This window comes from Lissotriton helveticus, chromosome 11 (assembly GCF_964261635.1).
Source record: "Lissotriton helveticus chromosome 11, aLisHel1.1, whole genome shotgun sequence".
Classification (NCBI taxonomy): Eukaryota; Metazoa; Chordata; class Amphibia; order Caudata; family Salamandridae; genus Lissotriton; species Lissotriton helveticus.
This window is the reverse complement of record NC_136072.1, coordinates 793,511,342-793,531,366: the sequence shown is the minus strand read 5'-3', so window position 1 is coordinate 793,531,366 and position 20,025 is coordinate 793,511,342. Positions and strand designations below refer to the sequence as shown.

The following is a 20,025-nucleotide window of genomic DNA, read 5'->3' as shown; positions in this document are numbered from 1 at the left end:
GAGGTAGAGGAAGACTGAAAACCCTAACCTGCGCAGATGAGCTGCGACCACCGCCATCACTTTCGTGAACACCCGTGGGGCGCTGGTAAGGCCGAAGGGGAGCACGGTAAACTGAAAATGCTCGTGGCCTACCATGAACCGCAGGTAACGCCGGTGGGCCGGCAGGATGGGGATGTTAAAATAAGCATCCTGCAAGTCCAACGCTACCATCCAGTCTCCAGGGTCTAGAGCAGCCAAAACCTGAGCCAATGTCCGCATCTTGAACTTCTCCTTCCGAAGGAAGCCGTTGACGTTCTGTAGGTCCAAGATAGGGCGTAGGCCCCCTTTGCCCTTCTTGGGTACCAGAAAGTAGTGGGAGTAACAACCACACCCTACTTCTGGCCCAGGAACGTGCTCAATGGCCCCCTTGGAAAAGAGGGCCGTAACTTCCTCTTGCAGAAGTTGCAAGTGATCCCCCGACACGCGGTGGTATTGCGGTGGCATGACTGGAGGGGTCGCCTCGAAGAGGAGGGAGCAGCCCCTTCGGACGATTTGCAGCACCCACCTGTCCGATGCGACAGTGCGCCAGTGGAGGTGGTGATGATGAACCCTGCCCCCCAATGGCGTCACATGGGCCTGAAAGCACGGACTAGGAGGGTTATGAGGCGGATGCTGCAGGGGCAGGTGTGGACTGGCCTCGCCGTGGTCCCCAACCACCGCCACGGCGGTTTCCACGTCCGCCACTGCGCTGGATGGTAGTCTGTGGCACGTGGCTGGCAGAACGTGTGGGGGCGCCCCTTCCTTGGCCAATAAAGGGGCGTAAAGCAGCAGTTTGCTGGCGTGGGGCCGAGAGGCCCAAGGACTTGGCCGTAGCCCTGGAGTCCTTAAAGTGCTCAAGCGCATGGTCTGCCTTGTCGCCAAAGAGGCGACGGCCATCGAACGGCATGTCCATAAGTGTGTTTTGGACATCGGCCGAGAAATTGGCGGACCTCAACCAGGCCTGACGACGAATCGCCACAGTCGTTGCCATCGCTCTGCCTAGAGAGTCGGTAGTGTCCAGCCCACACCGGATGGAATACTGTGCCGCATCTCGGCATTCCACATGGGCTTGGCCGAGTTTAGCCCGAACCTCCATCGGACATTCTGGCAGCACGGCCGCGACCGTGTCCCACAGAGAGTGGGTGTAGCGGCCCAAGAGGCATGCGGTATTGACTGACCGCAATCACAAACTCAGGGAGGAGAATACCTTTTTCCCAGTCGGGGGAGCCGACGGGAATGCGGTCTGGGAATTGGAGGTCTGGATAACCAGGCTCTCAGGGGTGGGGTGGGTAGACAGAAAGCAAGGGTCACCCGGAGCCGGGCGGTGGCGTCTGGCCACGTTCCTATCCACAGGCTGCCCTGTGGCCGGCCTGGACCAAGTGCCCAAAAGAACGTCTGACAAGGCCTCATTAAACGGCAGCAGAGGCTCAGCCGAGCTTGACTGCGGTTTAAGGACCTCAATGAGGTGGTTAGTCCTCACGGCCGCGACGGGGAGCTCAAGGCCCAGGGCCTTGGCCGCCCTCATCAGCTCCATGCTATAAGCAGCCCCCTCCTCCATAGCCACGCTAGGAGGGGAGACAAAACCAGTGTCGGGCGAAGTGTCCAGACCACTGGCCTCCCCAAGCTCTCCTGTCCAATCCGCAGAAGACGGACACTCACGTGCAAGAGGGTCTTCGGACCCCTCCCAATCCTCCTCATCACCCACAGCCTGGTACTCAGGCTCAAAAGATGGGGTCGGGTCATAGAAATAAAACTCTCCCATCGGCGTCGAGAGCGGTGCCGAACCCGATTCAGCTCCGTCCATCACCACCCCTTTAGGATCACTTTGTTCGCCATAAGTTGGCAGGGTATGCTCAGACGTGAGTCCCTTGTTCACTTTGCCACTGGATTCAAGCAAGTCGGGCTGAAGACGGCTGAAATGCCAGAAACCGGTCCTCGGAAGCTTGTTTCCGGTCCAGGGAAGGCATGGCTTGGCAGTTCGGGCTGGACGGTTCCCATGAGGCACAGGGTCAGACTGATTTGCATATGGCCATGTCTGAACTGGGGTGGCAGAGTGATCTAAAGAACGGTGATGGATTAAACCCAGATCTGTTGACTGGGTGTGAGTGTTTGATAGGTTCAGATGCTCCGTCCATCACCACCCCCTTTTGTACCACCCGAATCGAGGGCAGGACCAGGGACGACTTCGTCCTGGGACGGCGCCCGGGGTGACACCTGTGGGGCTGACGCCGGCGAGGTCGTGAGGTCGACCGGCCGCGACCCGGATCTGGAACCGGACCCAGAGGGGCCCTGCGGCGTCGGGACCGAAGTCACCGACGGGGCCGGAGCACCCGGCCCGCGTGGGGACTCAGTTGGAGCCGCTTGGCCCGAAGGTGCCGCGGAACCCGATGGCGGAGCGAGCGACCTCATGGCCATGAGGAAGTCAGCAATCTCCCCCGGCGTCGCGTCCTGCCCAGGGACCGGTGGGTGTGGAGCAGGTCGCGACACGTGCGGCTCCAGCAGAGCCGCGTGGGCGGTGTCGCCCGAATCCCCGGCCGAGTCGCGCAAGCGACGGGGGGAGTCAGAAGAGCGATGATGCCTCTTCGACTTCTTGTGCCTCTTACCCGAGGACTTCGAGCCCGAAGACAGATGACGACTCCCGGAACTGTGGTGGCTCCGGCCCAGCAACCTCCTTTAGGACCGGGACCTCGAGCGGCGCGGGGCGGACTGCCGAAGCTCGAGTCGCTTACGGGACCGCTCCCGTCTAGCCTTAAGACGTCAGGGCCCGGAAGTCGGAGCAGGACTTGTCGTCGTGGTCCAGGCCTAAACAGTGCAGGCACCGGCGATGGGGGTTGGTAACCGACATCATTCGGTTGCAGTCGGCGCAGGGCTTGAACCCGGGCATCCCTACCGGCACCGTCGGAGTCGAATAGACTTTGAAAAGGGATGAAAAAAGATCTCAAAAGGTTAGTCAAAAAGTGACAAGGGTACAACTTTTTCCAGATCTGCGCTAGCTGGTGCGGAAAAAAGAAGAACGGACGTCAGCTTGCGGAGTACTCTGACGACGTCATCACGGCGCCACGACGCGGACGGGCACGGAGCCGCGGACGACGCCTACCAACACGCATGGGTACTGCTATGCAAAAAAAATCCGGATCCAGTCTGACGCCTGGGGATATTCTAAGGTAAGGAATCTATCACTAACGTGTCTCTTTCAGATACCTTGACATCGACTTCTACCCCATCCCTTCTAGATGTCATGACCATATATAACCCTGTGATTAAAATGGCTGTAGACAGGTATGGAGTCCAACTTGAGGAAGAGGAGGCAAAGACATGCTTTCTTCTTTTAACTCATGTGTCCTTGCAAAGAAGCCATTACCTTACGGTACTCCGCAGCATTGTTGATCAAGGTAGAGAGGCTTTCAGAGAGCCAGCAGCCAGCAAAGCTGAAATCACTAGGGTCAAAAAGAAATATAAGCGTTCTTAAACGGGCTCTATAAGGGGATATGCCACGGCATTTCTCGGGTGTATAATCATGGCCATAGCAAGGTAGAGAGCCAACATTACTACCACCATGGGCCCACACAAGAAGAAAGGGAGCAAGTGAGTGGAAATGGCGGAGCGTAAAATGGAGAGAGGTGCAGCATTACAGTGGAGGATCGCAAACTCCAACTGCCTCCTAAATCAATAAGCCCAATTACATTGGGAAGAAATGGGAGAGCTAATTAAACTTTTCCCAGAACAATTCTAAAGGTGGGCAGCCGCACTAGTGGAAGAGGGGAAGACCATCACCAACATATGCCTGAATTCTGCCCGTGATGCCGCAGACACAGCCAGCAGAGAGATGGTCACAGGCACAACCCTGAGTTGGCACGCCTCCCTACAAGTCTCCGGGTTCAAGAGCGAGGTGCAGACCAGCATCGGTACCCCCTTTACTGAAGAACACCAGTTCGTCTCTGCAGTGGATGGCATGCTGCAACAACAAGACAATGATCTGGCCAAAGCCATGGGAGCGCAGCAGTTTAGAGACCACCAACGGAAAGGGACCCCCATGATGAGGCCAACAGAAAGAGAAAACTTCCAGAGCACACCGCCACAGGCACCCTACTGCCATGCAGGGAAATAGCAGGCATCAAAACCATGCTGAGAGCCCCAAGCTACCCAGTGCCAGCCCTTTTGGGACAGAGCTCTTCCACCAACTTACTCCGCTTACCAACCGCTCCACCACATAAAACCAGTGGGGAGAAGAATGGAGAAGAATCACATCAAATTGATCCTCAACATCATCTAACATGAGTACTGAAATAGTGTCCCGCAGCAGAAATCAACCAGTGAAACTATTTAGCATACTACTTCATCCAAAAACCCGATAAGTCTCTAAGACCAATTCTGGACCTCCCCTCCCTAAACAAGTTCATAACAAAATAATTTAAAATAACCATGAAAAAGGTGTTCATCCTACACCGCAAACACAAAAAGATTGTTCAGTTTGTCGTCACCAAAGCAATACCAATTCAGAATGCTTCCTTTCTGAATGAAGTTGGCACCCAGGATTTTCACAAAGGGCCTAGCCGCTATGGCGACCTACCCAAGAAGGAAGGGGTATTCATATCTATAGAACTGGCTAGTCAAAGCATGCTCCTTGCAATGTAAGAGGCACATGAGGACAGGCATGGACACTCTTCCCAGACTTGGATTCACAATCAACCTAGAAATGACTACGAAGCTGGAGAGAAAAGATCTTTCTCGAGCAAGAATCAACACAGTGTAGGCGAGAGCCTTCCCTCTCCTTGAGAGGATTAGGGCAGTCACTGAACAGGCTCGCCGCTACCACAAGGGTCAGTCTCTGACAGCGAGGACTATGGGGAAAATTATGGGCTTGTGCATTTGTGCCTTTTCTTCATATCACACGCAAGACTTATGAGACCACTTCAGGAGTGGATCCAAAACTAGTGGTCAAAGGCAACAGGGAGTTTGGTTGGGAAGATCTAGTGGTTGTAATGCAGAAGCAGGAAGAGATAACATGGCGAAACATGGACAACATAACAGTGGGCAGAGCTTTCAAACAGCCAACTCCAACTGTGACAATCAACATGAACGTGTCTCATATGGGCTGGGGAGAGCACATGAGGGGACTGTACTAAAGATCACAGGGCAATGGGAAACAGAAGGGATCCAGAACATAAATGTCCTGGATATAAAATGGTCTTCTTGGCCCTGAAGCCCTTTTAGTCAAACGTGAGAGGAAAGACAAGGGAAACAGTTGCATGTGCTGTCAGAACTAGCCCAGGAAAAATGGATATTGGCCATTTAGAGCAGTAACCTTAATAACAAGACATGTGCCGGGAATAGAAAACGGAGAAGCAAACAGACTAAGTAGGCAGGCAGTTGTTTGTGAACTAGACAAACAAGTCCTCCAAGAGATCCTTGGACAGTTGGACACCCCAGAGATTACCCTGATTAAACCACCAGAAAACTCTGCACCCACATCACCACTTCCAGGAGAATGCCCTGTTTAGCATTAACAAAATTAAAGAAGGCACCCTTTGAACCTCTACACAAGGCAGGATTGTGGTTCTTGACCTGGAAGTAGCCTTCCTAGTCGCAATGGCACAAGGGCAGTGTAGGAAAGTGCCACTTTTTGTCATGGTCACACCCACTTTTTTACGCTGATACAGATGTTTTTTGACTGATGTGCCCTGGGTCCTTGATAACCAGGCCCCAGTGTCAGTGCTCTTTTCCTAAAATAAGGTAAAATGGTCTAATTGTCACACAGTTGGCACACATTTGGGAACCTCTAAGGCCCTAGAAAGTGGTACCCCTACTACCTTGGGCATGGGTACTAAAGCGGGTCTCTAAGGTCTGTAGCATGTATTATGCGACCCTAAGAGACCCCCCATACAAATTGCATGCAGCCTGCCATTGCAGACTGAATGTCATGGTAAAAACCATGAGTAAAACACTACGTGGCACACTCACTGTGTGCCATGCCAAAGTCACTTCATGTGATATATCTAAGTCACCCCTACAGCAGGTCTTGTAGCCCTAATGCAGGGTGCATTATATTACATGTGTGGGCATAGCCACATGAGCAGATATGCTCCTATGTTGTCTAGTTCAATAACTAGACCGTACAAGTGAACATGGAAGCCATCTTAAGTATATGTACTGGTCATTAAGAGTTCCCCAGCTACATGATTGCTTCACTGAAACCTATGGTGTTTGGTATCGAACATCTTGTCTTAATAAATCCATACTGATTCAGCATTGGTTTTATTATAACCTGCACTCAGAAGGCACCTGAGAGGTGCCCCCTGAAACCTTCTAGTGTGCTGGCTGACTGGTATTGTCCAGCCTGCCACCACAGACAGGTTTCTGAGCCCCTGCAGATGAGTCCACACTTCTGAGTGGCTGCTTAGGCTGCCACCACCAGACATGTTTCTGGACCCATGGGTCGAGAGCTTGCAGTTCTTGGGGTCGGACACAATGCACATCCTGGGACGAGGTTCCAAGCCTCCTCCCCCAGGATGGGCAGGGTTCACGAAGGGGAAGCTTTAAAGGCATGCCGCCTTTGTGAGCCTCTCCAGACCATTTGCTGCTTTCAGCAAGTGGTCCCCACTGGTTCTACCCACCCCCACTTTAGGCGGGAAAACCGGCAGGAAAAACATGTGAGGAAGAGGTGTGCCCACCTCTGCCAACTCCACCCCTAAGGTGGGGAGGAGAGGTGAAGCACAACCTTGAGACCCCACCATCTTGAGGATGGGGGATCCAGCCAACCAGGGACAGGCTACTGCCCTCCTTCCACTGGAGAGTGGCAGAATAGGGGGTGTACCCACCCCAGGGAAGGGACCCATTGGTGCCTCTCCTTTACCTACCTGTAATGCCCCTAAATGTAGTAATCTGATAGACTAATAGCCGCAGGTTCCTTAACGTAGAATTATCCCCATGCGTGGGACTGGATGCGGAAACTTTTTTGCCCAGCATCCCCGTGCTCTGGGGGCACGGCATCACGCGGCTCCGCCAAGGCATCGCCCGCGTACGAGACGTCAGCGAGGTCACATAAGTCTCACCCCAGTGCGCCTACGTCAGTGCTGTTCCTTTTCCGAGTGCAACGTGGATCCGGCTCTTGCTCTGGGCGCGTTTAGGCCACCTTTTTCCTTCGTTCTTTTCTGTATTGTCGGAACAGTGCGCGGATGTCTTCGGGCTTCAAAACGTGTTAGTCTTGTGGGCGCTTGATGTCGGCGACGGACCCTCACCGCATTTGCATGTGGTGCTTGGGGGAGGATCACGGCACCACGGACTGCGAGGCGTGTCAGCGATTGAAGCCGAAGTCGCGGCGGGAACGCCGCATGAACTCCTCTTGGTTCGCATGTCCAGATCAGCTTAGTTTCGTCGCTCAGCTTCTGCGGAGGGGTTTTCAGAGCGGCCGTCATCATCGCCGTCGTCCTCATCCAACGCCTGTGCCGCAAGAGCGTTGCTTCCCAGTGGGTAAGTGTCGCAGTTTGTCCCAGAGGGCTGGTTTCCCGCCTGCTGGCGGCGTGGGCTCTCTGCGGGTGATACGGCCCCGCGTATCGTCCCCCTATGGGGCGTCGAGAGCCCGAATGGAGACATATGCGGCAGCTTTGCAGACCTCGCTGGCTTCTCCTCCTTCGCCTCCTGGGACGTCGGCGGATCCCTTCCGCCATGCGGGGCCCTCCGCGGCTTCGGCCCTGGCGCCGACACGTTCGGCTCCAGGTTTGGAGGATGTGGTGCCGTTGGGGTGCGGCCCTTCGGGGTTCTCTCCTTCGGACCACGGCGCCTCTGCCTCACCGCAAACTCCTGCGGGATTCCCTGTGGTGTCGCGGGAGGTCGCCGGGGCTCGGGTCGCATCCCCGAGCCCCACTCGGCCCTTTTGACAGGTTCTGTCTGAGGCCAAGGTGATACCGCTTTGGCGCCGGCAGCTGCTGGCCTGGACGGTGCCACAGGGGTCGGCGGACCCCTCTCGTCCCGTCATGGGCCGAGGCTGGAGGGTGCCTCGGAGGTCGAGTCGGCCTCGGCGGAACCGCAGGGGTCGGTGAGCCCCTCTTGTCCCCTTATGGGGTGAGGCTGGCGGGGGCTCCTTGTCGGTCCCCGGGTCCCTCCGTGCAGGTGGCTGCCTCATCGGATGTCGAGTCGGCCTTGGCGGTGCCGTGGGGGTCAGCGGACCCCTCAAGTCCTCCCATGGGTCGAGGATGGTGGGGGACTACGTGTTGCTCTCCAGACGGGTCGCCGCATCGTGGCTTTTTCCCCCGGCGTCGTTGAAAGACAGATCCATGCCATCGCATCGGCTGCGGTTTTCGCCGGAGGAACCACAAGTCCCCCACTCTTCGGGGCCACAAGGCTAGCATGTCTTAAAGCCCGAAGGCATTCTCACACTGTTCCCACACACACGCAATAGCAAAAGGCCTAAACAGGCCCAGTAGCACAAACCAGGATCCGCGCTGCATGTGGAAAAGGAAAAAACTGACGTATGCGCGCCGGGGTGGGACTTATGTGACCTCGCTGACGTCACGTACGCGGACAACGCCTGGGCGGAGTCACGTGATGCCGTCCCCCCAGCGCGCAGGTATGCTGCGCAAAAGATTTTCCGGATCCAGTCTCACGCCTGGGGATCATTCTACGTGAAGGAATCTGCGGCTAGTAGTCTCCATCAGATACGAAATTTAGGGCCTTTAACCTCCACAGGTCCTTCAGAGGGAAGATGGCTGTCAAGGCATCCCTCTCGAAGGAGAGTTCGTTTGATTATCTGGGGGTTTGGCTGACAAACACATTGCCATAGTCAGAAAATATCAAGAAAAGTAAGGTACTTTAACAACACAGAGATGGGGCTGTATTGAGGACCTTTAAAACTTTACTTCTATCGCCAGCTTTGGAGATTTATCAAGCCGAAGAAGTTAGTGAGATGCTTTACGGTTCCGAAGTTTGGGACTTTGGCAATGTATCCCAACTGCCAATAACTAAAAAAACGATGTATTCAATCTCTTACTGGTTTTACACAAAATGACCCCTTGATTCCACAACATAACATCATGCTCATTGCGAATCATAAACCTCTAAAGTATTGGAAAAAGTTGTGGTCGAGCAAAGAATTAAACCAGTACAGGATGGTTTTTATTCAACTAAAAGACTTGGATGTAGGCTTCAAGATACCCTGGTTTAAACAAATCAAAGCATGGTTTTACTGTTTTGACATGAGTGAGTTGTGGGATAATCCTTTCTAAAGTAGCAAGGGGATAATTGAACAACTGAAGATCAAATACTGGGCATATATTAGCGAAAAGTGTTACATGAAGTTCTGTCTAGGCAGTTTGGGAAAAAAGAATCCTCAATATAAAACAATCACCCCTTTTTTAACAGTTTCTCGACAGTATTGAGACCCCTGAAGCAAGAGCCCTATATCGAGATGGTGTTCTTCCTGTGAAGAGGTTTCGCAGTAGGTGGTGCTCCCTGTCATGAGTATCTTCAATTTGCCCAGCTTGTGCTTTCCTGTGCAAAACATTAGCTCACTTCATGTTCTTCTGACCAGCATTTGCTAGTATTAGGAGATTGTGGCTGGCTCCTGGGTTCAGGAATTTGGGTACGAGGAACTTTGAATTAGTCCTTAAGATTTTAGAAACATAATAATGAACTATGTGTGTGCGCTGTGGCCAAATATGTGCATAAGGCTTGGAGAGCAAGACTCCCAAGGAACTATGAATAACTGCTTTGTGATGTTCTGGTGTTTTATCATACAATAATAAAATATCAAACTTATTTTAGGAGGTTTAGAAGTAGATTTAGGTTTCCCTGCGAACATTAACATACTAATTTTTAGAGGTTTTTGTTCACATGTATGTGTTCATTACTCTACTGGATAAAAGGCAGCTTTGTCCACTCGATTATTATTAGAAATGTTGTCTAGAATTTTAATATCTGGGTCACAAATTTTGCTCTTTTTACTTGATTTCATGTCACTTTGACATACAAGCAATGGTCTTGGAGCTTTTTATCTATGCCACTAGTGAATAATTATGAGACTATATTTTGATACTACCCGAGTTTATTGATAATAGAATTGAGTTGCATAGATTACTGGAAGAGAGTTATTTTTGTTCATTACATGCAAACCCTTTACATTATATTTATTAGAATGCAAACATTTTTGTAACAGCTGTATCTGAATTGTGGATTTTGCACAATCGCTTGCATTTTATTGAATATATGTAAGATATTTATTAATGTTATTTTTTTGTCTGGAATTGACAGGATAAATAATGATTATATCTATATACACACACGCGCCGCAACATACCTGGAAGCATTTCATCAAAGCTAGACCGAGCTTCAGGGTGACGCAGTAAGGATTTTGGAGTGAAGACAATCAGCTGTAAAAGAAAAGCGAAAGCAGAAATTAATAACTAAGTGTAGGATAGTGCCTCTTTTAGACATGGTCGCCCCACTTTTTGCCCACCGGTACTGATGCTTTTGATTGGAATTGCACTGGGTTCCTGTTAACCAAGGGCCAGTGCTCATTACCTAGAAAACTACTCAAATATTTATTATAACCCAATTATCAAGAACTTTAGCACCCTTGTAGGACCCTTGTAAATGGTACTTCTCTTACCCAGGGCATGGGTACTAAGGAGAATCCCCAAGGGCTGCTGTATGTATTATGCTACCCAAAAGCGTGAAATGGTGCAAGTCATTTAAAAAAACACATTACCCACTTCCTGTGTGCAATGCCCATGTACACTGAATGCCCTATATGCAAGTCAACCGTACAGCAGGCCTTTTCAGCGCTAAGGTAGGGTGCATTATTAAAAGTGATGGCACATCTGCATGAGCAGATATGCACCTGTGAACCCTATTTTCATTGCTAAATGCAAAAGGAACAATTGAGGGATGTAATGCTGCACAATGCGAACATTCACACCCTGTCACAAAGATCTGGGTTTAACCCATTATTCTTTTGCTCACCGCACCACCCCAGTTTGGATCCAGCCACATGCAAATCAGTCTTGACCCTGTTCCTTATGGGAACAGTCCAGCTTGAACTGCCAAGACCAGCCTTCTCTGGACCGGAAACAAGCATCCTGGGACCGGTTTCAGGGCATCAGCCCATATCAGCCAGGCTAGCTTGAATCCAGTGGCGCAGTAAGTACGGGACCTTAGAAGTGCCCCCTGCAGCCCTACCAGTCGTGGCTGACTTGTATCTTTCAGCCTGCCCCCACAGACAAGTTTCTGGCCCCCTTCAAGGGAGAGGCCCCGCCCACTCTGAGGCCAGAAACTATGCCTGCTCGGAAGAAGGGGTCCTCGCCTCCTCCAGCAGATGGTTAGCAATTTAGCACATCAAGTCTTCAAAGCTTCTGCAGCCTTTGACAAGCAACCCTTGTTTTCCCCCCGCAGACCTGGGGAACACCACCCCCAGCCGGGGCCTATTTGGCCCCACATCAGGTGGAAAAGTAGTTATTCAGGAGGTGTGTTCCCCCACAGGACAGTCACCCCCCAAGGTGGGCTACCCTGAAGTGAACAGCAGAGAAGGGTTTGTCATCTTGTTTTTGGGGAAATAAAAACTTCTGGGTCAGGATTATGCCCGCTCCTCACAGGAAGTGGTCAAACAGGGGGTGTTGTCACCCCAGGGGTAGTTGGCCCAATGGCTACTACCTCGTACCCCCTAAATGGAGTATCTAGGCCCTACCCCACCTGACACCAGGCCAGCATATTCAACTGAAGGGAAGAGAAGACACCACAAGAACCTGGGACAGATCTAGAACCTGGCACCAAACCCAGCTGTGCTCCTTGACCTGACTCGTCCTGTGGCTGTGCATCCTCCACAACCCTTGGAGGACTGTCCAGTACTTCGACAACCACTTATCTTCCTTGGGATGGAGGAGCCATCCTGTGCATCCTTAGGTACTGACCGCATCCGTCCTGTTTACCATGCTGTTAGCCATTGGGTCCACCGAAGGAGCACCACTTCAGGAGGAGGTCTCCATGGCCCTAGGAGGTCAGCTCCGTCTCTCAGCAAAGTTTCGAGACACTAGAGGGTTCAGGAGCCTCCTGGTACCAATGCCTGGGTACTAGGGCACCTGCACCAGCCAGGGCTTGTTTTACGTCCAGCCGGCACACCTCTTTGTATGCCTTCCAGTATGTCAAGGAACAGTAGGACAGATAAGATCCACACCCAGAGTAGCTCTGCTGCCTTGTTTTTCTCCCCTCTGCAGGTATACTGGAGCCTCAAACTCAAGTCGCTGGCCAGCCAGCCAAGCAGCTCTGCACCAGAGCTCCACAACCCAGACCCACAACTTTCAACTGCGCCCCTTTCGCCTAGGGGACCCCACAACCTGAGTCCCCCTTTGGGTTCACCCGGACTTGCACCTGGGTCCACTTTTGCTGCCTTTGCTTCAGGTCCCATTGACTATCACAGTGTAGCGTTCGAGGCTACCAACCAAACCAGCCCCTCTGCACCCAGACACACCTGGGCAGGTAAAGTGAAGATGGTGGTGGTACTCCGGACCCTGGCCCGCGAGCACCTTAAGTGCATTCCCGAACTCCGCTTGTAAGTACCCGATTGCTATGGCCACCAACAGAGTAACTACTACAAGGCCATTTCTATTGATGACCTGGAATGTACATGGGTTGGTAGGCTACACAAAACAATACCGTGTTTATCAATACTAACGTAGGTACCGGGTTCAAATTGCACTCCTTCTGGAGACACACCTGACCATACCTGATCTAAAAGCAATGCACAAGTGTTGGAGGGGCACACTGACAGGGACCACATATTCTAGATACACTAGGGGAGTTCTTCTTTGGGTGGCACCAGAAGTGCCCTGCGAGGTGTTGCACACCAAAATTGACACAGAAGGCAGGCATGTTGTGCTGAAGGGACTGTTGGACGGTCTTCCTCTATACCACATATCACTATATGCCCCCAATACAAACCAGGCTCCCTTTTTACATTACTCGACTCCGGCACTATTGCACAACACTCTGGAACCCAATAATGAGGTAGGGACTACAACTGCACCCTGGACTTGGACTATGACCATTTCTGTCCTCCAATACTCAGGGCCAAATCGATCTCCCTCACACAACAACTACAAACGTGGGCCACCAACACTCAGGCATGGGACGCCTAGTGTGCCCTGAATCGAGTGTCCAGGGAGTACTCAATATTTGGGTCTTTACGACCTACACACTAGGATAGATCTCTTTTACTGTGGTCCAGATGCCCTTTCCAAAGTAACACACCCCGAATGTCTTGCACACAGTCTGATCACTGTCCCCTTTAGCTACAGTTGCGTTGGGGCAGAGGTCGACCGAAAACATCCACATGGCGTCTTCCACTGGAGGAACTCTGATATTGCATTTCATTCTGCTCTCGCAGATATCACTTCCTACTTTCAGGAAAATGAAGGCTCAGTCAGCTTCAGAAACCAACATTGAATGGGATGCCTTCAAACCGTACTTTGTAACAAGTTGACCCTTTGCAGGGAACTTAATCAGACCTCCTAGGATATTGCAGCATAGATTTGCAAATTTTGCAGCACAAAAATGGAAATTTTCGGGCATTATTGCAGCACTTTATTTTACTCTTAATCATTCATTTTTAACCTTAAATCAATGGAAACTGTTTTTAAAAAGTATTCCACTTTGAAATAGGCATGTTTAAAGTTTCTTCAGCTCTATATGGAAGCACAGCTCCCATCCCAACCTCGTGAGAGGGGGCCCGATTTCTCCCTGGGAAGTTCTTGTGCCCATGAATGCATGGCTGCTGGGGCACCGCTGTCTCCTGGACTAGTGAGGCATGACACCTCTTCCTCAGGCGCTGTAGGGTGCAGGACCGTAGAGGGTGGAGGTCCATTGCCACGGCTATTGTAAGCGTGCTAAATATTGCTCTAGGCAGATCAGTGGCATTGGGTGAGTGTAAGCCCTTTCACAATACAGCCCCCACCTCAATGTGACTTACAGGTGAGGTGTGTGCAGTCTACACCCCGAATAGGAGACTATTCTCACCACAACTCCTCTGTGAGCAACCCTCTTCTCCAGGCAGAGGAACCCCTCACACGCAAACAATCAGTATCTGAGGGGTTCATTACTGTGTGTGCACTGGTCATTAAATTTGATTGCACAACTCCGAGACTTAAATGTGCACTAGATATTTTGCAGAGTTCAAATATAGTTTCCTTTCTTAAAACTCCTATAACCCCTGTCCCCTTCCTGAAAAGTTATTGTTTTGCAACTTTTAACAAATAGAGCACCATGTGGTGGCGACATTAACATGGACGCAAGAGCCAAAGCACACAGAGGCCCTGATATGCAGGTAGCTCACATTTCTGTGTTAAATAATCGCGAAATGCTGGAGGGTCTGAGTAATAAACTGCAAGAAACTTTCTCAGCTACAGCCTTTCTGGAAATATACAAAGCCAGCTCCTCTAAGGAAGAGGATTTTTCAAACTGTATGTGGAATGCCACTTATGACTTGCCTAAATCAAGAAAACAATGGGGTGTCCCTCAGAACCTGGGTATATATTAAGGAAAAAACAATGGTTCTGTCGGGGATGCATTGCTCATTTCTTGTACATGTAACTCAAATATCTTATTTCCGATATAGAATCCTCACATGTAAGATCAAAACCAATTTAATCATAAGGAACACACGAGAATGACAATTTAGTGGGTAAACCGTTGTTTTACATAAATTGCATCATTTATCTGTTACCCATACTTAAAGAGCTGCCAACAAGGTAATGTGTACAATGTGATTAGGACATGTACAAGGGAAGGGGAGGCCAGAATGAAGACAATAACTCTGCTGTTAATCCAAGTTCAATTTCTCGCGCAGAGCCTTGAACTGGACCAGGTGGTAGCGTCGACATTTCAACCCAATATAAGTACTATTAATTGGTCATTGCGGGTCTTCATCAGGACATTGTTGGGGCTTTAGGGTTGGGGTGCAGCCTGCTGTCAGAATCAGCCAGTCTCTACCCATTCTTTTTTTTATATCCCTGGAATCCAACGGGCTTTGGGTTCACTCCGCAAACTGCCCATCAGGGGTTTCAGAAAGACTGATATGCCTTTCTGGCATGGGGTACAGCCCAATGTGTGGGCTACTGCCCCAACTACTTCCTGCTCTCATTTTGAGGTGTGGGCATGGCTCGAAGCCTGGTAAAGCCACACCCCAGACCCCTTTTCTTGTGACCAAGAGATCCCATGTGTGGTGCCTAGTGATTTTGCTGCTTTCCCTTGGGGAAGCTTTTCCCCACAAGCTCAGACACCGATTCTCAAAAGAGCAAATCTTTCTAGTGCAAACATGAGTATTTCCTCAAGCAATGTGGTGGATGATCTGTTACTATCCACAGCACTACTGTGGTAATGTAGTGGATGGCAACGGTCTGTCCACTAAATTCTAAAGGTAGAAGCAGTAATTTGTTATACTACGGATGACAGCAACTGATCTGCTTAGCATTTCTGGGTACAGTGCTAAAGACATCAATACATATTACAATGTGTTAATCTTACTCTACACACCACCTTTCCATGTAAAAAGTGGAACTCTGTATGGACCATGAGTAGAGAATAATAACATACTGGCTTGCGGAAGGGGAGCAGTATCTGCCTACGCAAGACATGGCAGAAGTTGGCAGGGCTGGAGCAGTTCACCACAATCCAGTTACAGTCATACAGCTGGCGCACTGCAAAGTCTTCTGTGATTTTCTACAAGAAAGAGAAAGCACTTAACATGGGCGGTAAAAAAAAGAAAATCATAGCACACTGCTAGTGCATCAGTGTCGCTTTTCAAATGCAAGAAATATGAATTAAATACTTTCAATTAACTGCATTAAGACAAGGCAGGTCTATCAAGCACCTACATAAAAAAACTATTTAAAAAAAAAAGATTATAGAAACAAACAGGTAGTTAATAAAATATCAATTGCTTTCAAAGGCATTGAAAAGAAATGGCAAGGGGTGTGAAGAACTAGAAAAACAAGTTACTTACCTTTGGTAAAGTCTTACCTGGTAGAGACTATCTAGCTGAAGATGCCTTACTTTAGAATTATCCCCAGGTGTCAGACTGGATTCAAGTATATGCCGTGAGCAGCAGCCCTGTGCGCCGGTAGGAGGCGTAGTGCGCACTGGAAGTGATGTGCGGTGTGCCTATATAGGTACCACCCCAGGGCACTAACCTCAGTTTCTTTTTGCAACTTTCCAAGCCAGGAGCGCAGATCAACGAAGAACACGGACCACTGTTGTGTGAAACTAGGGTTCCTAAACGGAAACAGCCCTGTACCTAAAACTCTATTTGCAGAAAGGGAGGATGAGTGGGTCGGCAAGAAATCTGCAGCTAGAGAGAGTCCCTAACAGATAAGGCGTTAACGAAGGGAAGTAACTTGTTTATCTGATGTAGACTATTAGCTGAATATTCTTTACCTTAGAATAAATACTCAAGCAATACCCTCCAAGAAGGAAGGTATGCAACCCTAATTTAGATTAGAAAGTTCTGCAGGACAGAAAGGACAAAGACCCCATCTCGACGAACCAGACTGTCCAGGCAGTAGTGCTTGGTGAACGATTGCAGCAAAACACACGTTGCAGCCTGACAGTTGTCCAGGACCGGAACTCTGTGGCTAACGCAGTGGTTGCAGTCTTTCTCTGGTTGAATGAGCACCCAAGCCCTCAGGGGATGCTTCTTGGTCAGTGCATAGAAGCTCCTAATGCAGAGCACAATGCACCAAAAGATGGTTCGTTTCTTCACTGCCTTTCCTTTCTTAGACTTGATCGTTCACCATGAGTGGTTGTGTGCCGTAAAGGCAGACTGACCACACTCTTTTTGGTTCCAGCCAGTGGAGTCACTCTTCAGCCTCAGAGGGATGAGGTAGAGCGTAAAAGGTAGCCACAGTGATGGACTGGCCTATGTGAAAAGGGGTGACTACCTTCGGCATGAAGGATACTCGAGTCCGAAGGACCAGTTTATCTTGGTAAAAAAAGATGTATGGAGGCTGAGACGACAGCGCCTGCTGTTCACTGACCCACCAGGCAGATTTAATTGCCAACAGACAGGCCGTCTTGATGATGAGGAGCCTAAGAGACTAGTTATGAAGCAGCACAAAGGGAGTGCACATGAGGAAAGTAAGGACATAACGGAGATCTCATTGAGGCATAACAAAGGGAGCTGGAGGAAATGTGTTTGAAACCTTGGAGTGTAGATCTGGCAGCAGCCAAAAGGCAGAGACAGCAAATAACCCTTCAACGTGGCAAAAGCAGAGCTCTGCTGTGAGAGAGTGGCTCTATATATACACTGGACAATAATGAAGTACAGTGTGTATAGAGTCCACAAACCCCAAAGGTATAACAGAGGTTAAAGTCAGGACTGACATTACTCTCAAAAGTGGTAGCTTGGTCGAGCAGTAAGGCAGTACCAGAGGCCAGTGCAAAGCATTTCTTGTAAACACTCAGTCAGCAAAGAATTTCAAACACTCAAAGACTGAACTCCAGGCCAATGGTCGTTATATCCAAAGATATAGTTGTTTTATTTTTAGAACCAACAGGCATAAAAATATACTTTGCTAGATATGAGAACTCATGTAATTACTTTGCAAGGAAGCAATGAAGTTGGTGAAAACAATAGGTACAGGAGTTGCTGAAGGCAACTCAAGTCAAGTCTAGACACACTTTAGCATTGAGCTCAATGAATTGTTACCATAAAAGTACAGTTGATTACAGTACAGATTACTTGAGTAGTTCCAGGACTAGATCTTAGATTCAGTCCTGGGGTCTAAGCTGAAACCAAGTTAGCAAAAACGTTTTAGTTACTGTGGTGAATTTTCATGAATATAAAGCGGTTTTAAAAGTTCACACTTAGAAACTTTTCAATGACAATCTGGCAATGTTATTCAATGGGAGAAAATTCAGGTTGCAGGCAAAGTATGATCGCGTTACTTTTGTAATCCAGTACTAGGCTTCTAGGGCCAGCACTGGGGTCTGAACTTAAAACAGGGAAGTAATTACGTTTCAGTATTTCGTATGATTTTTAAAGAATATTTCAAGTTTTCAAAAGTAGGCACTTAGAAGAAATTTCATAGAAAAACAGACAATGGGTTCCTATGGACAAATACAGATTACAAGAAAACCCGGTAAGGATTACTTTTGCGGTTCAGTACTCGGCTGCAACGTACAGTACTGTCTTCTCGCCTGCTTGCAGGTGAGTACTTCGGAATTCGGGCTTCAGCTGATTTTATATGAATATATGCAGTTTTCAAAACTTCACATTTTGGAGTCAAAATGGGTCAATGTATGGCAGAAAGTGAGTTTCCGGTTTCCAGATGAGTACTTGGCTGGTGAAGTTAAGGTTCCGGGTGTAGACTCAGGGGTCCCCCACGGTCAGGTAAGTATAGTCGGTTCCACCCCAGCAGCGCAGGGCCGGCCGGGTGCAGAGGTAGGTAGGCCCAATGATATCCAATGAGGGAAAGGGGGCCTTCGGTTGGTGGCTGCTGGCTAGCAGGCCACGCGGCTGTGGGAGCTGAGCTCCTGGTCACTTGTTCAGGGCAAGGGAGGAAGTAGGATAGGACAAAGGTGGCACAGCCAGCGGCACTCGGGTGGCTGGGTGCAGGGTGCTCTTGAGCCGTCGGGCACTCAATGTTATCCAATGGGAAAGGTCAAAAAGGAACAAAAGCTCGGGGACGGAGACTCTCCAGGGGCGACCAGCACTTCGAGAGGTAAGTTGGGATCTTGGAGCACAGGTAGGTACCCCAAGGGAGGCACAGGGGGCTGTAGGGCGCCGGGGTGGCCTTGGCTCTGAGTCTGCAGGCGTCGGCTGGTTCGTCGAGGAGGGTCTTTGGGCACTGGACTTCGGCTCCCAGTACCTGGGGGGACGTCCTCGTGGTCTTGGGTTCAGTTGGGCCCGGCGGGTGCAGAGTGGGCTGGTCCGGAGCTTCCTGGTTGGCACCAGGTGGGTTGCTGTAGCAGAGCCTCTGCTGATGGTAGTCCCAGTCTTTAAGAGGGTCAAAGCAGGCAGGTCCTCCATGTGTCCCAAGGTTGCTGTCCGCAGGAGTCGCCAGGATTAGGCAGGAGCAGGTTCCAGGATCGACAGGCCGGTAGGGCTGGGGCCAAGTCATTTGTTGTTGTCCTGTTAGCAGCTGCACGGCGGGTCTTCTTCGTGATCTTTCTTCTTTTCGTATCGGGATCTAAGGAAGGAAGGTTCAGGGAGCCCCTAAATACTGAATTTAGGGGTGTTACAGGTAGGGCAAGTACAGCGAACAATGGGTCTCTGTCCTGGGGTGAGTACACCCCCTAGTCCTCTCCTGTGGGAAGGGGGCAGGAGCCTAGCTGGGATTGGGCAGGGCTCCCCATCTACAAGATGGCCGGAGCCCGGGGTCGTGCTTCACCTCGTCTCCCCCACCTGAGGGGTGGGGTTGGCACCCCCCCCTTCCAGACATAGATTTTTCCGTCAGTCTTCCCGCCAGAGTGGGGGTTAGAACTGGTGGGGCCCAGTTGCTGGCTACAGCAAATGGTCCGGAGAAGCTCACAGAGGCTGCATGCCTTTGAAGCTTCCCCCTGCCCATCCTGGGGTAGGAGACGTAGAACTTCGCCCAGGATGTGCATTGTTGCAGGCCCAGGAGAGCGGGGGCTCTCCACCCAGGGGTCCAGCAACATGTCTGCTGTGTGGCAGCCTCTGCAGCCACTCGGCCCAGACGGGGATTTTAGGTTAGGATTTCAAAGGGCATCTCTAAGATGCCCTCTGGTGCATTTTACATTAAATCCCACACTGGCATCAGTACGGGTTTAATGTGCTGAGAAAATTGGTATCAAACTTGTCAGTCTTCAGTGTCGCCATTATGGTGTTGTAGAGTTCGTAATGACAACCTCCCAGCACCATATACTCTAAATGGCATCATGGTATCACTGCACTTACAGGGCCCAGGAATGGCCCTGGGTACTGTAGGGGCACAGGGCTCATGCACCTGTGACCACACCTCTGGCATAGGACACCCAGCTAGAGGGGTGACTGAAGTATGCTAGGTC

The 20,025-nt window shown here is 50.4% G+C and overlaps 1 protein-coding gene across 4 annotated transcripts in view; it reads right to left on the bottom strand.

Annotated features, from left to right (window-relative positions):
- Window positions 1-20,025, bottom strand: part of OGDH (oxoglutarate dehydrogenase) — a 666,388-nt gene that overhangs the window by 52,734 nt on the left and 593,629 nt on the right. For all 4 annotated transcript variants that reach the window (XM_078666769.1, XM_078666768.1, XM_078666770.1 and 1 more), the window contains 2 exons: window positions 15,595-15,720; window positions 10,310-10,382 (listed from right to left, as the gene is read on the bottom strand). In XM_078666769.1, the coding sequence (XP_078522895.1) occupies window positions 10,310-10,382; window positions 15,595-15,720 (199 nt within the window). The remainder of the gene's footprint in view (window positions 1-10,309; window positions 10,383-15,594; window positions 15,721-20,025) is intronic.